We start from the raw sequence: 15,808 nt of genomic DNA, 5'->3' as shown, positions 1-15,808 counted from the left end.
GTGTAAAATTCAGCTGTTTGGCAGCTGTAAAACCTGCCATCAATTCCTCTCCCTTTTTCAAAATAATCCTCTGGTTTTAGCACAACAGCCAATCCCACCACCTGTAGTGCAAGGTTTAATACTAATGAAGTGTCTGTGGGCTAGTGAGAGCATCTGCATCTTGTCCTGTAGCAAGCAACTCTCCCAAGAGCCTGAGATTTGGATTTGACAACCACCTTGAGTGAATCCAGATTCACTTCTGATACGCTCTGGTATTGGCTAACAGGCAGTTATTTGGTACAGATAATCAGAAATAGTTTTAACATTTCTGTTAGCAAGTAACTGCATATCAGGTTATTGCAATAGCAATAAGCAGTACAAAAGGACTCCCTGCTCTGTTACAATTGTTCTTATTATGTGAGCCAGCTGAGTACCTGCCATTCAGACAGGGAGTTTTCTCTAACAAGGCCAAATGCGCTGCTGTTGGGCTGGCTCTGAGCAGTTTCTTGGGAATAAGGCTCTGAAAGAGTTGCTACAGCCTCCAAGAGAACCCAGAGACACTTTGACACTCAAAACATTTTGTTTTGGTCCAGAGCCATTTCTTAGTGAAGCTTCCATTTCTGGACCAAAGTTGCCCCAAAGTCCCTGCCCAAAGAAATTGCTGTCCTAAAAGCCATGCCACGATAAGTTGCTCCAAAACATGCATTTATCCCACACTGAAAGCAGAAGTAGCTGACTCATACTCTGATTCTTAATTACCCAGTTACAGTCCATGAAGAGTCTAGATAAGGGGTTTGGAACCACGGAGATGTCACTTAAAATAAACAAACTTGCACTCTGTCTTCCCAGCTGAAGTGCTTTGGAAAGTATCTGCTTCTGGTATGGAAAAACACAAGTAAGGTCATAATGTTCTCATACAGCTCCAGCTAAACTAACTTCCACTACACCCAAATTGGACTTCTGATTTTTAAACTACAAATCATAATGTTCTGAAAAATCCAAGCCACTGTATGCAGCCTTTGGACATCTTACACAACTACACGAGATAAGACTTCATGTACATTAAACAAAAAAGTCAGGCATTACTGAAATTATAAATGAAAGAAATACGAATAGAAATCACACTTTCATATGAGAAAGGAAGTTAAACCATCATTTAGTGAAAAATAGAATCTGTTAAGCCTAGCATCAGCATTAGCTCTAGATCCACGAGAGGCACTATTCATCACCACTGAGTCAGCTGCAATTGCTTGGGGGCAGGACTGGGGTTCAAGAGAGTCAATCGAATATAAACTCTGGTTTACAGCAGGTGCAATACATAATATGCATTAAATGAAGACACACATTTGTCAGAAAGAGGAATGGAAAAATCCTTCTGGATACTGTGGAAAGAGACAAGGAATAAATCCATATTGATTTCAGGGTAGCTTATTTTAAAACACTGAGAAATGATGCCACTTGTTTTACTTGCTGTAATAGCACTTCAAGGAACATAATTCACACTAAAACCGTCTTGCTAAGGATTAGTTTTCTTTCATGGAAGAAATATCCTGTGCAGCGCCAGACAGCCCTGATGGTGTTATGCCAATGCTGGTAGAAGAATTAGCCCCATTACAATTGTCAGTTGTCTTCTGGAGAACAGTATTTATAAACAGATCTGTGCTGAGTGACAGCTCTTTCCCCTTGCTAGATGTAGTCCAACCATCAGTCTTTGAAATACCTTCCTGACTGGATTTAAAGATGCTGAGGATGCTCATGCTCTCCCCGTGTTTAATAACTGAATGTCTGCAGTTTTGAGGATATGATGAACAATAAAAGAGATTTAAATGATGAGTTTCCATCTTCTTAAATGAAAGATAATCCTCCTTTGCAGCAGTAGTTCAAACCACTGCAGATGATCAATGCGGAGGGAGCACAGTAGAGGGAGGAGGTGAACAGAAACACAAAAAGACAAAATGTCCCTCAAGCTCCTAGTACTGAGTCAAAGATACCAACATGACAAACATTAACTGTGTGTGAACAGTGACTCATGACTGTTTGAGCAGCAGAGAGAGGTGCAAGGAGGGAGGCTGACTGCTCCACCTTGCCTGTGCTGCCCCTCCCAGCAGCTGCAAGGGGCCCAGCATCCTGCCTGGCCCCCAAGGCCTCCTGCCCCCAGCCCAGCTGCCTGTCCATCGCAGCACCAGCAGCTGCCACCTGCTCTGGGCCCAGGAAGGGCCCGGCCCTGAGGGCAGGTGAAAAGAGAAGACATACCTTTAGCTCTGAAATTCCTGCCAGATCCTTACTTGCCCCCCTCTGGTATCCACTCCACAGCCAAGGCAAAACCACCTTTTGCCCATCCTGCTGATACTGGCTTCCTGATAATACCCCATCCTTCCTTCTTATCCTGATCCACCTACTGTTCCTTCACTCCTAGTTGTCCACTGCAGAAGGGAACATGAATGTGTCCCACCTGAGGCATTCAGATAAGTGATGAGCACAAACAACTTCCCTCTGCACAGGGGAAAGGCCTAGCCCAACTAACATTGTTCCCACTGTGTCTGTATGGCATTCCTTGCTCAGGACGATTTCCTGAGCTTGGGTTATAGCTCTGCTCCAGCTGTGCCAAAGTAGTCCCACTCACTTTTGGACTATGGCCATTGCTGCCTTGTAGGATCTCTTCTCTGCTCAGTAACCTTTCAACTTCCCCAAAGGCAGGAAAGTCTGAGAATAGCTTTATTTTCAGCAGTTCTTAAATTCTTTTGCAGCCAAGCCTGCATTGTTGGGGTGGTTTTGAATGCAAACAGATTTGTACCTCTTGAGTTCTAGGAATTCTTGTACGGACCCAAGGGAACTGAGGTCCACCCCTGCATTTTTGTCTCAATGGAAATTTTCTTGTTTCACTCCAAGTCTTTCATGGCTGATAAAGCCTTTTGCAGTGATCAGAAGATATTCATAATGTTTTAGAGAAACCAGAGACAAAGAAGGTTTAAGTGAATATCTCACACAAACTAAGCAGAAGAACCCACTGCAGAACACAGATGATGTAATTCTTCCAACTTCACCACTATGTCTTTTCTTTTTTGAAGCTAAATAACAGAAATTATTACTTAAATGATTCCTCTTAAAGGTGCTCAATTGATTTAGTTCTCAATTTTTGCCTTTTTTCCCATCAAATTCTGATTTCTCATCTCAGAAGGGAATGAATTTTTCTTATTTTATGAACATTTTTGAAGTTACAGATGTCAAATATAAAAGAATAAGAAAACCCTACTTCATTTTCTAATGAATCCTGTCATAAAAACATTCAATGCCTGCAACCAAATTATGGTACTTAGCAATTCTTTAAATCACTTCTTTTTCCATTTCTGTCAATGGAGATAGCTGCTGGTTTTATTTCTCTATGTCTATGGATGGAGGGAAAAAATACCAATAATTTGCCTTAGGAAAAAAACCCTATTTAGAATTAAAAATAAGTTTTGACGTGGAACATCTTCACTTGAAAGAAGCAACTTGGTGCTTTACATTTCAGGAGAGCAGGCTATAAAAAAGCTAATCAGTCTGAAAAGCCAAGTATAAACCACGACCAAATGCATGAAACATCTTCATACAGAAGGAAGGCGAGCTGTGTACAAAAATACATCTCTCTTACGTTCCCTCAGCTCTCAGTCTTCCTCCTGTACTGCAACTTTTTTAAAAAATGTCAATAAACATCTGAGAAGAACAACAGATAGATACCTTTCAAAACCGGTCACTACCTTCCATCACAAACTTTTGCCCTTTTGTGTCACTACATAAAAATGGGAGGTTCACAACCACACAGCAGTAATGATATGAGACAGCAACAAATTCTGGATCCTATTTTATTCAGGAGTACCTTATGACACACCATACATTGGACTTTCAGAACTCTATCTTCAACATCACTTTTGAGGAGAGTGCCTTCATTAATTATTAACCAGCACTTAGTTAACCACTGAGTCTAGGAGCAGATACAAAAATTTCCCCTTCTCCTTAGCTATTTACAGTTCCATTTCCACTTGAATATCACACATAAATCTAGGACAAAACATTCAAGGATATCAGATCTTGAAACCACTGTTCTGTGACTTCTCAGAAAAAGCTATTTTATTTCAAGATCTAAACTTAATCATCAGTCTGGAAGATAAAAAGTGTTTTAATGCCCTAAAACAACACTATCATGTCTGTGTTACATGTATCACATATAATTTCCCTAAGAAGCGATAGATAAGATAGGATGAAGCTCAGGACTGCTGTAGAGCAGAAACTTTGCATCAGTAGACATTTCCAAACACAACTTTAATGGAAAGAGAACCCCATCCCAAACTGAAGCTGGAAATATATTTAGCTCATTAAGTTTGTGAAATTCTTACTTAACACACAGAACATTACCTTCCACTAGCCATAAAAGCTGCAAGTCATGAGGTGGGACTTTCAATCCATTCAAAAGTGAGAAGATCAGATTCATGTTACACTGGAACACACCTAGGAAGGCAGGAAATAAGCTGCTACAGAAGGGAAGAAATCCCCCTCCAGGAAAGCAATGTATCTTTTCAACCAGGAGTCCAGAGTCAACCTGGAGGCTGCAGGAGTCTGCAGGCTCCTGGTTGGAAGAGATTAGTAATGGAGGCACACTGAGTAGGGAGAAGCAGGTTATACTACACCAGTTAACTTGTGGGGCCACATTCATTGTTTCATCTAAAGAATTAAAAGCTAACTGTGGTACATATTCTAAAAAGACAGCTGATCTTGACATATCTTCTCCCCAAGCTACAAATGGTTAGACTCTTCTGACAAAGAAAGGTGAGGATAACTTAGGAGCTCTGTGTTTGAGCACAGAAAACTTGTGAAGTTGCCCCTGCTGCAGTTGAGATGCTACATTCTAACCAACAGGATGTGTGATATAAAGCAAGAACCAGGAGTTAACCCAAGAGCAAAAAGTAAAGGGAAGAATGTTCCATTATAATGACCCAATTTTCAGTCTCTCCATTTTGGTAATTTCCTTTCTGTTTTTATCCATCAGACAGCTGGCCTCAGAAAGAAAAAAAAAACAAATTCTATACGTCTGAAATATCTAAAACAGGCACCTGCAGCTGTTGCAGACAGGTGACAAGCAGAATAATTCAAGAAGTTTGTCTAGATAAGACAGAGAAGGAATTTGCAAGACCGCTTTAAGAAAATAAGACACATGACCTTGGCCATCATTTGGAGTTGAAATTGTGTATTTCCTTATATTGTTGCAGTTTAGAGACAATAAAGTGTCTTTTTTTTGTACTCAATAGACTTGGGTTTATGTTAGTGACTGAAAAAGATCCCTCCTCCCCAAATCTTCCCATGCCTCTCACCTCACTTTGGCTAAGACCCAGGAGAAAACTCTGTGGTCCACAGCTTCTAAGACAAGCCCACCTTCTTGAAGACGAGAACAGTAAAAGACTTCCAAACACTCATAAACAAATTATTCGTAGAACAGACACAAGAAAGCTTTCAGTTGTGCTGCCAGCATTTGTGGGTAAGCAGAGCTGGGAACTGGATTTCTGTGAAGAGACAGAAAGAACACGGTCTAGTGCTACACTAGAGCATTTGGAAACTTAGCCAGCACAAAGATCTGTTTTTGGCTCAGGATATGGGAAAAGCCCAAAGGAAAACAAAGCATGAACATGTGCACCTAATGCAAATGAGAAATTGCAATAATTTGGGTGTTGAGGATGTGTTGTAACAGGGCTGGAGGTGAGCCAGGCTGGCCTCGCATACAGAATAAGCTCTAACTGGCACAGAGCTCTGTATATCTAAACAAGCCAAGGTTTTTGAGTCTCAGAATACCATGTAGCATTTCCTTCACTATAGAAGAAATTCATCTTTACTGAAGTCTTTGCAGAAGTGTACTGAATTGTACAATATCAAATGAGCTCCATTCTTCAAACTGTAGGAGGTTGCCCCCTCAGCTGTGTCACAGAGAATCCCATCACAGACCACACTGTAGGGCTGATTCATGCTTGAGTGTCAGACCTGTCCGGGATTCCTGCTCCCCAGGAGCACTGCTGGTGGTGGCTGCTAAAATGCAGGAAGGACTTAGCGAGGAGCGAGGTGGGGGAGGCGTTGTTCCAACTGAGCAATGCAAGGCAAGCAGCAGGCGCTGGATCTCAACAAATATGGCTTCTGGGAGCTACAATCAGTAACTCCAGCTGGGCCATTTGCTTAGGCTTCCTGCCAAAAGGTTTATAAAAAGAACAGTAAAGAATGTGCCATGGCTTTAAATATGAATTTCAAATACAGTGCAGCCAATATCCACATTTGTTGAGGCTTCCATCCCTCAGCTTTTCTCTAAGGCTCAGTAAGGAATGCAGGGAGTTTCTTGGGCTGATCTAATTTTATCCTCTCAGAGATATCCACCAGCATGGAGAAATGAATTAGAGCCAGTGCAGTTTACTAATTACTTCCAGCTCTCAGAGAGAGACCCAAAAGGTACTAGGGAAGCAAGCACAACACAGCAAAGAGGATAAACCAGCCTGTAATTTGTGTTGCTATACACTGAGATGTTGTGATAATTTACTAATAGGTGACCCCAGCCTTTTCTCCAACTGATGCATGTCCTAATATCATAGACATTTCTATGAGCTTAACTGCAACAAAGTACAGTGGCAAGCAAGAATGGCTGCTACATGATAAGTGAAATAGGCAGGTGGTTTCCCCATCAGACATGAGAACTGGTTCCTCAAATGCCAACAATGACTATTTAGCAAGATGTAACTTTCCATTACCTAGTAGGTTTTCTGTATTCTATATCTGAAGTGCCTTAGCATGACTGGAGGTGGGGTTTATTCAAGTTCACAGGAGAGATGGCCCTGCCTGTACTGAACTCGTGCCAGCCACAAGGAGCTTCATTATCACAAAAAGGAAATCAAATCATTCAAGGAGCTTCTGTCCTCAATATGACACATAGAACCTCACAGAGAATATCAAAAGTCATTTGTTCCAAAAAGTAAGTTATATCACAGGGCATAAAAATCTCACAGTGTCAGCAAAGTAAACAGGTCAAGTGTGGTAGCTGAATCATTTATTTGTTTCCTCAATTAGTACACACACAGGCATCCACTGCTGCTGCAGACAGCTGTATGAGATGGGGTACTGCAGCTAGAAATGAGATGGAACAATCACAGACTTCTGATCTAATTAACACAATGCGCTGCCTCTTCCTTCTGACCTCACATCTGTATGACAAAGTCTGAGCCGAGTAAAGAATGTGGAGTCTGTTGGTTTTCTTTTTTCTTGGTTTGAGTATCAACCTTGAATTCAATGTGTACCCAAGGTACACACCATCTCTATTAGCATCATGATTGCTAAAAATCAAAAGGCACACTCATATGCCCAATCCCCCAACTAAAATGCATCACTGAAGTGAGAGTATAAAGTAGTCTGTCACAAATCCATGACCCCCACTAAACAAGGCTCCTCACTTGTCTTTTAATAACCAGGAATTATGTGTACCTTCAAGCAAAAGATGGGCTTGTCATCAGGGGGATTGGAGCTCTGCAGGGTCCTTCTTCCAGTGGGGCAGATCTCATGCTCAGCATTTGTCCAGAGTGCTGGTCTCAGGAAGCTGGAGCCAGTTCTGCAAGACACTGAACATCTGCACACTCTTATTTATGGCACAAAGTCTCCTTCAGTCTCATGAAGGGAAGATGTTGCTGCTTCACAAACATGCTAGAAAAGGTCAAGTTCAGGAACTAACAGTTTAACGACGAGCAGGCAAACAGAGGGCTTGGCAGGGTCAAAACCTTCTCTTACAGAAAGGTCACCAAGATTCATCCCCTAGAGAAATTTAAAAGGATTCATATTTCTCATGGGATGAACTGTCATTCTAAGGCTCATGGCAGAGCTTTTATGAACAGTTCACGACCATGCTGTGAGGCAGATAGCAAAGACTGTTTCAACACACAGAGAAAAGAATAAATAAATCAAGACAGCCTGAATTTTTTCTCAACTCAGTGTTTTATTGCTCAGTGAGTATTAGTTACACTTTGACACATTGCACTTTAGAATAAATTGGCACCTATGACATAATTTAAAAACCTAGTATCTTACAACTCGTATAATTGCCACTATAGAGAAAACCCAGAGATCTGTCATTTTGCCCCAAGATTAAAAGAAAGATAAAATGTTTACATCCTTTGCTGTTGGCAGGTGAACTTGCATTGTGGAAGGCCCTTAAAAATAGTGAAGAGAAACTAACAGCCTAAATGCCCTCCAAAAAAAATATATAAAAACAGTATCAGATAAATCACTCCCTTCTTTACACCAGTCTTTTTGCTTTAGTACTTTTAGTACCCAAGTGCACAGTAATTCCCTCATCTCTTTCAAGGAAAAAAGTAACATGCTTAAACCTATGCTGACTACTTTGGGTGACGAGAGACTCCCACACACCATTCTCAGAGCCCATGCAAACAGCATTTTCATCAAAAGTGACATTGTCTCAGGATTTAACACATCCCAAGAGGTTTATAAATAATAAATGTTGGGGTATTTTTTTTTAAAAAAGGAAGAATTACTTTGAATAAATAAATGACAGCCGTAATAGCTGCATTTGCTTTGGTGACCACTTATCTATATGCAGCATAAGTTATTTTCATAAGGCAAGTGATGAGATAGCATAAGTGAAGTCCCTGAGGATTGGCATCTCCCTGTTCAACACATTTGTTTCACAACACGTGCAGACAGTCTGGAAAACAATCAGTCCCAAGGCATCTGCTTTTTAATCTCTGAGCACAGCTGCAGACCACACAATGAATTATTTCTGTACCTCTTCTGCAGGCAGGAATACGTAAATAAACCAGAATACTTAGTAGGTGGTGGCAGGGAATCAGTTCTCCTAAAGCTGGACCAAGTGCTCCACCTTGTGTTAGTCCTCGGCACTCAAAGCGAACCTCTCGACGCCTGCTCGATAATTGAAGGTTCAGCGGAAGAGTTTATGTCTCCTTCTGCCTGGGAACAAGTGTTGTCCATGGTGCCATATGACTGCTGCTCCTTGTGGGCAAGCACCGTCCTTTCTGTGGGGTGAGGACGCAAAACTTGGGGGACGTACATCTGAAATCACAAGCGTTAGGGATTTTAGTCGTCTCTCAAAGTATAATGCTGGGATAATTCACCCAGGGTTATTTTTCCCCTTGACACTCTTCTTTTCATCCTTTTCCCATTCTTCACTTTAACACCTGAGGCCTTTTGCACCCTGATGGAGGCTTCCTGGTGCAACACTCACCTGCATTTGACGGCTGTGGCACTAAGGCCTTTCCTTCTACTTGAGTCCTACATCCTTTTCAGTGACATGGCAAGTGAGACCTGTTTCATGTCACAACTTTCAAAATCAAAGCAGCGGCACCTGACTGCATTTGGCAGCTGTCCAGATGTGAGGCCCTGTCTGGTGCAAGGCACAGAACATAGCATACAGAGCTGCTGGAAGGAGCATGTCTCAACTACTCCTAAAAAGTCAGCTGAAGGTACTTCTGGAACACCACCTGGGAACAGTCAAGGAGCCCAGCTGCAGAACTCTCAGGTCCCACATGCATATGGGAAAACACAGAGTCCATTCAGCCTTATATGTCCTACACAAGCTCTTTGGTAAGCAGGGTGAGCAATTAAGAAATATAAGAGAATATTAGTAACTCTTAACTTCTTACAGAAGATGTTGGGACAGTTGGTACATCTGGGTCACTTCCTTTATCACTTTGTGTGTCTTCTATCTGTAACCAGCAACAGGTGGAGAAAGGAAGAGAGACAATATCAAATTAGTGAGAGAAAGCAATACAAAGGATTATAAGTACCTAAAAACCTGCACAGACAGACCAGTGCTGGTACTCTCTCCTCCAGTCCTCTTAACTGAGAATCATAGAATGGTTTGAGTTGGAAGGGACCCTAAAGACCATCTATTTCCAACCTCTCAACCATGGGCAGGGACACCTTCCACTAGACCAGGTTGCTCAAAGCGCAGTCTAACCTGAGCAGGAACAATTCCAGGGATGGGGCATCCACAGCTTCTCTGGGCAACCTGTTCCCGTGTCTCAACACCCTCACAAGAAGAGGATTTCTTCCTAATATCTAATCTAAACCTACTGTCTTTCAGTTTGAACCCAATCCCCCTTGTCCTGTCATTACATGCTCTTGTCAACAGTCTCTCTCCATCTTTCTTGTAGCCTCCCTTCAGGTACTGGAAGGCTGCAATTAAGTCACCCCTAAGCCTTCTTTTTTTCCAGGTTGAACAAACCCAATTCTCTCAGCCTTTCCTCATAGGAGAGGTGCTCCATCCCTCTAATCAGCTTGGTGGCCTCCTCTGGACTCACTCTGACAGGTCCATGTCCTTTCTGTGCTGGGGACCCCAGAGCTGGAGGTGAGGTCTCACCAGAGTGGAATAGAGGGGCAGAATCACCTCCCTTGACCTGCTTGTCACACCACACTTCTTTGGATGCAGCCCAAGATACTTCCATGCTTCTCTTTGCTCTCAAATTCAGTTCCTGCAGACACTGACAGACTTTCCACTGTGCTAAGAAGCCCACCCCTACCACAAGCCCTCTTTAGCCATCTTACCAGATGGACCTTTGTGAACACAGACATTGCCAGAGAGAAGGCATGGACAACCCAGCAGGAACAGCTGGTGCTACATCAAGCACAGAGGTAGGTGCTGAAAGGTATCAGGTATCCATCACTTACCTTATAATTCAGAGGACTCAGGTACTTGAAACAGCCAAAACAAGTGTAAGCCAAGCAAATAACAATTGTGATGTTGACAACGAGGAAGGTAAACATGGTCGTAGGTGCTTTAAAGCCTAGAAAAAATATCCAAAGAATACAATATAAAAATATATAGCAGAAAAAACCCAACAAAACCAAAACAAACCTGTGTTTATCCTCCCCATTTTCAGAAGACTTGTGGATTTTTTTTTTGTCCTTATAGGACTGGGCAGCCCACTTCCAGCCACAAACAGGAGAACCTCACTAGGCATGAAGCTCCTTGACTGGTAAAACTGCCAAGCAAGATGTTCTCCCAGCTTTCTTAGAGGCCAAGAAAGGCTGCTGCAATACCTGAATGATAAACAAGACACAGAGCGATTTTTCTCCTCTCAGTGATCCACCCTGGACCCACTTCTAAAATACTTTCATAAATGATCAGTGAAATGTAATATTAATTACATTTATTAATAATGATGACAGCACCAAAGTGGATGGCTTGCAAATAGCTCAAAGGGCAGGGGGAAAGAATCAAAATGATCTTGGTAGATTAGACCACCCCTGCTTTCAAGGATCAAAACAAATAACAAACAGCAACATAAAACTATATGTAGAAAACTGCAAATAACTACAATTTGGAAGGAAAAATGAAATGTAGGTATGAGGGATAACAATCCTGTAGTGCTGCAGAATACAACTAATGGTCACAAGCTGGAAAGCAGTCAACAGTGTGATGTTATCACAGAACATGGGAAGAGAAGAAAATGAAAAAACAACAACAACAAAAAAAACCAACCTCCCCCCCACAAGTCTCTGGTACCTATAAAAAATAATTTGATGCCACTCAGCCTTCAACTTGAGCAGCCTTGTCTACAATAAAATATGAACAGAACTAGGAAGAATCCAAGGAAAATGAACAAGAGAAGAAACTAAGTAAATACCAACTAAACTGAAAGGTAAGTTTCAGTTCAGAGAGACTGCAATAAAACTATAGGAAAGGGCATGGTTGCAGCCTCTAGTATGGAAAAAGCTACAATGATTACAGTGACTTCTTATTCTCCAGATTCACTATGGAAATATTCTGAAAAAATTAATCTCATTTTGCAGCAAAGATTACTTGAATAAGATATTAGGGTAAAATAAACACCACCATAAAACCTAGCTTTTTCCAAGCTTCTTCAGTCAAAAGATGCAACATCAAGCCTCAAACATTTCTGTGGTAATCCCAGCATATGCAGTGACACAGAACAGACAAGTTTTATATTTCAGCAGATTATATAAGCTCTGCACAGGTCTGTTCACGAGGGGAAAAACACCGTGCACATGTGAAAAACATAACAAAAAAACCCCTACAAACATGTCACTCTTCAAGTCAAAAACAGAAGTGGAAAAACCTCCCTACAAGTATTCTGGAATGTCCTTCAGAGGAGGTTGTTTTTATAAGCATAGGTAACACCAGTATTTACCAGCTGGTGAGGTGTGTCTGCATCCAAGCCAAAGTACGGTGTGAGCCACAAGGCAAATAGCAGAGATCAGGGAGGAAAAAGTTTCCAAGACCAGTTTTTCCTGCCCTGGGTCCTCAGGGCTCTTCCCTACCAACAGCTCTAGAGAACATGGGACTCAAGTGACTACCCCAGGAGACGGGGGTTGAACTGCAGATAGTACTGTTGCCTCTTCTGTTGTGAGAGGCCCAGTGGTGCTGCAGGTGTTGGATGGATGGAGGGATGGATGGATGGATGAAATGAGAGCCAAGGAAGAAAACAGTAACTGAGAGGGAAATAAATGACACCAGTAGAGCCTATCACCTTCTGCAAACTATAAAAGTCAATGACTAAGCAATCAAGCTTTACACCATAAACTGATCTATTCTGCAGATAAGGAAGCAGAGCACTCTTACCCTTCCTTCCTTCTCTTTGGCACAAGAAGCAGCAATGAAATCAATGGCAATGAAATAAAAATATCAAGTTCCTACCTCTCAGACTGCCCTGTACACTGACAAACCACCGAACAACATCCTGTAAACAGGATCTTCTACACTGCCCAAGCCAAAAGTGATAATCCAGACTGTATTTTCCATTATTAAGGTGTGTGACAAATGATGGTTTTACCACAGATGCAGAACTAGAAAACATTATTATAAAGATTTACCACACCAGGATTTCCTTCATTATAATTAGAGGTGCATCAGTTGCTGTGTGTTTGGAGTTGATTTTTCTAAAGCATGCTCTAGAAATTCTCCTGTCAGAAGACACAGATTTGTTGGTCTTCCTGGTTTCAAAGGCAGCTTTCAAAACAAGGGAAAAAACAAGCTCTCAAACATACCAGTAATGCAGGAACATCTGCTCAAACCCAAGGACAGCCCAAAGCAATAGTTCTGAATGACTTTCACATCCACAGGGAGCTTTCCCTATAGCTTTAGCTATCCCTAAAGTTAGATGACAGCCTGCCAACAATACCTTTCTGACTACTGGCATGCTAGAAAAACACAGTGCATGGTCATTTGTCATCAGGGCACAATATGATTAGATATCAGGAGCCTCCTTCCCAAGAAGGGAAACTCAGTTCCTTCCAGCACCATTGACATCCCCGTTCCATGCCAAATGCTTCCTCCTGTATCATGGATAAAAAGCCATAAGCTGTCTCCTACCTCCTCTGACATTAAAGCTGTTAATCCACCACAGCCAATAAAATCAATGCCAAGTATTTGCAAAATACAGAATGTCCCTCCCTATTTTTAAAATAAACTTCACACAAAACACGAAGTTTAAACTACAGTATGGGGAAAAGAGTCACCATCTCACTGCAGTCTTCCATGTAAAGTTTGATGGATGATGTAGAACACTGTATGACTAGCAATAGGAAGAAAAAATGTTAAAATGTTGGCTAAGTGACACAGCTGTACAACCGAGGCAGTAGCCAACTTGCACAGGGCAAATTAAACTTGTGCACAGGCATAAGTAGTACAAATGCAGGTAGTGAAGCCAGAGGCCATCCTACTACAAAGAGCTAATTCTGAACAGATTTTTTGGTTTATGCAATGATTTTTACTGTCTGTCACTCTGAAGCTCAATTGGCCAATTCAAACTCTACAGATTTAAGGAATCTCCTGCAAACTGAAGAAACATGGAGCTCCATGCTAACAGTTTAAGTTAACATATCAGCCATCTCCACCAAAGGATCTTATGTAAACTTGTGTAAGCTGCAAACCTTGTATAGATCAGTGCCCCAGGTAACACCATGAATTCCCCTTTATAGAAGCAAAAAGGAAAGCCCAGAAAGCTTCTGAAACTGCACATCTAATTTAGGGAGGCTGGCAAGTGAGCTGGGAGCAGCTTCTAGGTGGAAAAAGGTAATACTTACCTAGCCGCAAAAATGAATAAAAATAGAGCCAGAAAAGGCAGAGAATTGGAGCTGCAAGGGCCTGATTCACAGCTGCAAAGTGCATCTTCTTCTCCAGCTTGGCAGGGAGATATGCGTAGTAAAGGTTATGGCGGTCAACCATGTGCTTCAGGAGTATGTATATTAAACCTGGAAGGGAAAATGGGAGAGCCAAGGAAAGGCTGTTGGAAACTGTACAAAAAGCAGCAATTCTGTGAGGAGATCTACATTAAAGAAGTGACTGAAAATCTAGATACCAGTGGTGGATACAGCCCAAATATGAACGGGGTACAGCTGCATGACAGCACATGCTCCTCAGGTTGTTGCATCTCCATCCCTCCCCTCTCCACACACTTCTCTGTGGTGCCTCTTGTGCTCCCAGGGAGAACCCAGAGCTCCTTCCTAATGCTGGCACATGAGGCCAAGCCAGTAGGGAAGGCTTGCTAACTCCTCTACCCCTGTAGTGGTAAGGAAGAAAGGTCTGTCAGTGGCTTAACTAGCCACTCAGCCTTCAGCACTTTCAAGTCAGTTATTCCTTATCCCAAAAAATAGCCAGCAACTGCTGTGGCAGCTATGAATTGCAACAGCTCTGGTATGCAGTAGCACATTCAGATATTTACAACTGCATGCAAAATGAAATGAAGTAAATATCAATTACATTTGTTACATAAAAATTGGCCACATTCTCCCCATAATAAGGTTGTTGATTAAACCAGTTCTGAACAATATCTAATTTAGATAATTATCTTGTATCTAGCTCTGCGAAGATTTGAATTAGAAAACAAAAATACCAACTATATAAAATTATTTAGTACTACTTATGTCTGATAAACAGATCTCAAGTGGAAATATCTGTAGCTGTTGAAACAATTCTTTATACGTAATTCTTATGACAGTCTATAATCTCTGTGAATGAAAGACGAATGAAAATAAGACATAGCTCATGTCACAGTCACTGAAGATGGACAATTGTACACGAGTTCTAGACAGATGGCTAAGTTTCTTGCATACCCATACAGCATTTAATGGCTGATACAGGAAAAAAAAGAGGTAATCAAAGGCAGATATATAGGCAACTTGAGGCAGAAATGTTGTTTAACTCATGGGACAGAGATAAACCAACTGAATAACTAGAAAAAGGTCTGTGACTCAGATCTGGAGACCTTCTCAAGGTCCTACAGGACTGTAGCACCATCTACACCACAGGGCAGCTGTGTCCCACCCATGAGCCCTGAACCCTGAGTTAACTGGTTTTCTAAACCAGGAAATCTACCAGAGTGTCCAGCATTTCCTTTTTGGTCAAAGGGCAGCTATGGGGTTCACCAAGACCATGTCCCAGCAAAGCAGCCAGCAAGTTGTTAGGTCACATCCCCGTGGTCAGCACCACGGATCATAGAGCTGTCCATAGCACAGTGATGACCACAGCCCCTTTCCTCATTCTCATTCAGAATGTGGAATTTTAGATAAATGGTTTGCAACACAGAAGAGCTGCAGTAAAGTACAGTAGCTTTCTAGTCTGTTGGTGCTGGACCAACACACTTATTTCTGTGTGTTGGTCCAGCTGTGATGTACATACATCAGACAAACTTTAGGACAAAAGCCTAAAGGATTTGGGGATCAGAATGTCTTGAGTCAAGTTTGGCTGTTTAGAGTGGACTTCCAGGCTGGGTATCCTCTGCAGCTTGCTTCTCCCAGACCTCAAGAACCCAGAGCTAAAAATAATCCCCTCATCCCC

At 41.9% G+C, this 15,808-nt stretch overlaps 1 protein-coding gene across 5 annotated transcripts in view; it reads right to left on the bottom strand.

The window, feature by feature from the left end:
* Nucleotides 1–7,949: 7,949 nt before the first annotated feature.
* Nucleotides 7,950–15,808, bottom strand: part of TMEM63A (transmembrane protein 63A) — a 32,979-nt gene continuing 25,120 nt past the window's right edge. For 4 of the 5 annotated variants that reach the window (XM_064648070.1, XM_064648072.1, XM_064648073.1 and 1 more), the window contains 4 exons: nucleotides 14,056–14,223; nucleotides 10,678–10,793; nucleotides 9,651–9,713; nucleotides 7,950–9,060 (listed from right to left, as the gene is read on the bottom strand). In XM_064648070.1, coding sequence (XP_064504140.1) covers nucleotides 8,890–9,060; nucleotides 9,651–9,713; nucleotides 10,678–10,793; nucleotides 14,056–14,223 — 518 coding nt within the window. In that variant the 3' untranslated portion in view covers nucleotides 7,950–8,889. Of the gene's footprint in view, nucleotides 9,061–9,643; nucleotides 9,714–10,677; nucleotides 10,794–14,055; nucleotides 14,224–15,808 lie in introns of all 5 variants that reach the window. The other variant, XM_064648071.1, reaches the window with a different exon arrangement.

Source organism: Pseudopipra pipra, chromosome 3, assembly GCF_036250125.1.
Source record: "Pseudopipra pipra isolate bDixPip1 chromosome 3, bDixPip1.hap1, whole genome shotgun sequence".
Lineage (NCBI taxonomy): Eukaryota > Metazoa > Chordata > Aves > Passeriformes > Pipridae > Pseudopipra > Pseudopipra pipra.
This window is presented reverse-complemented; position numbering and strand designations above follow the sequence as displayed.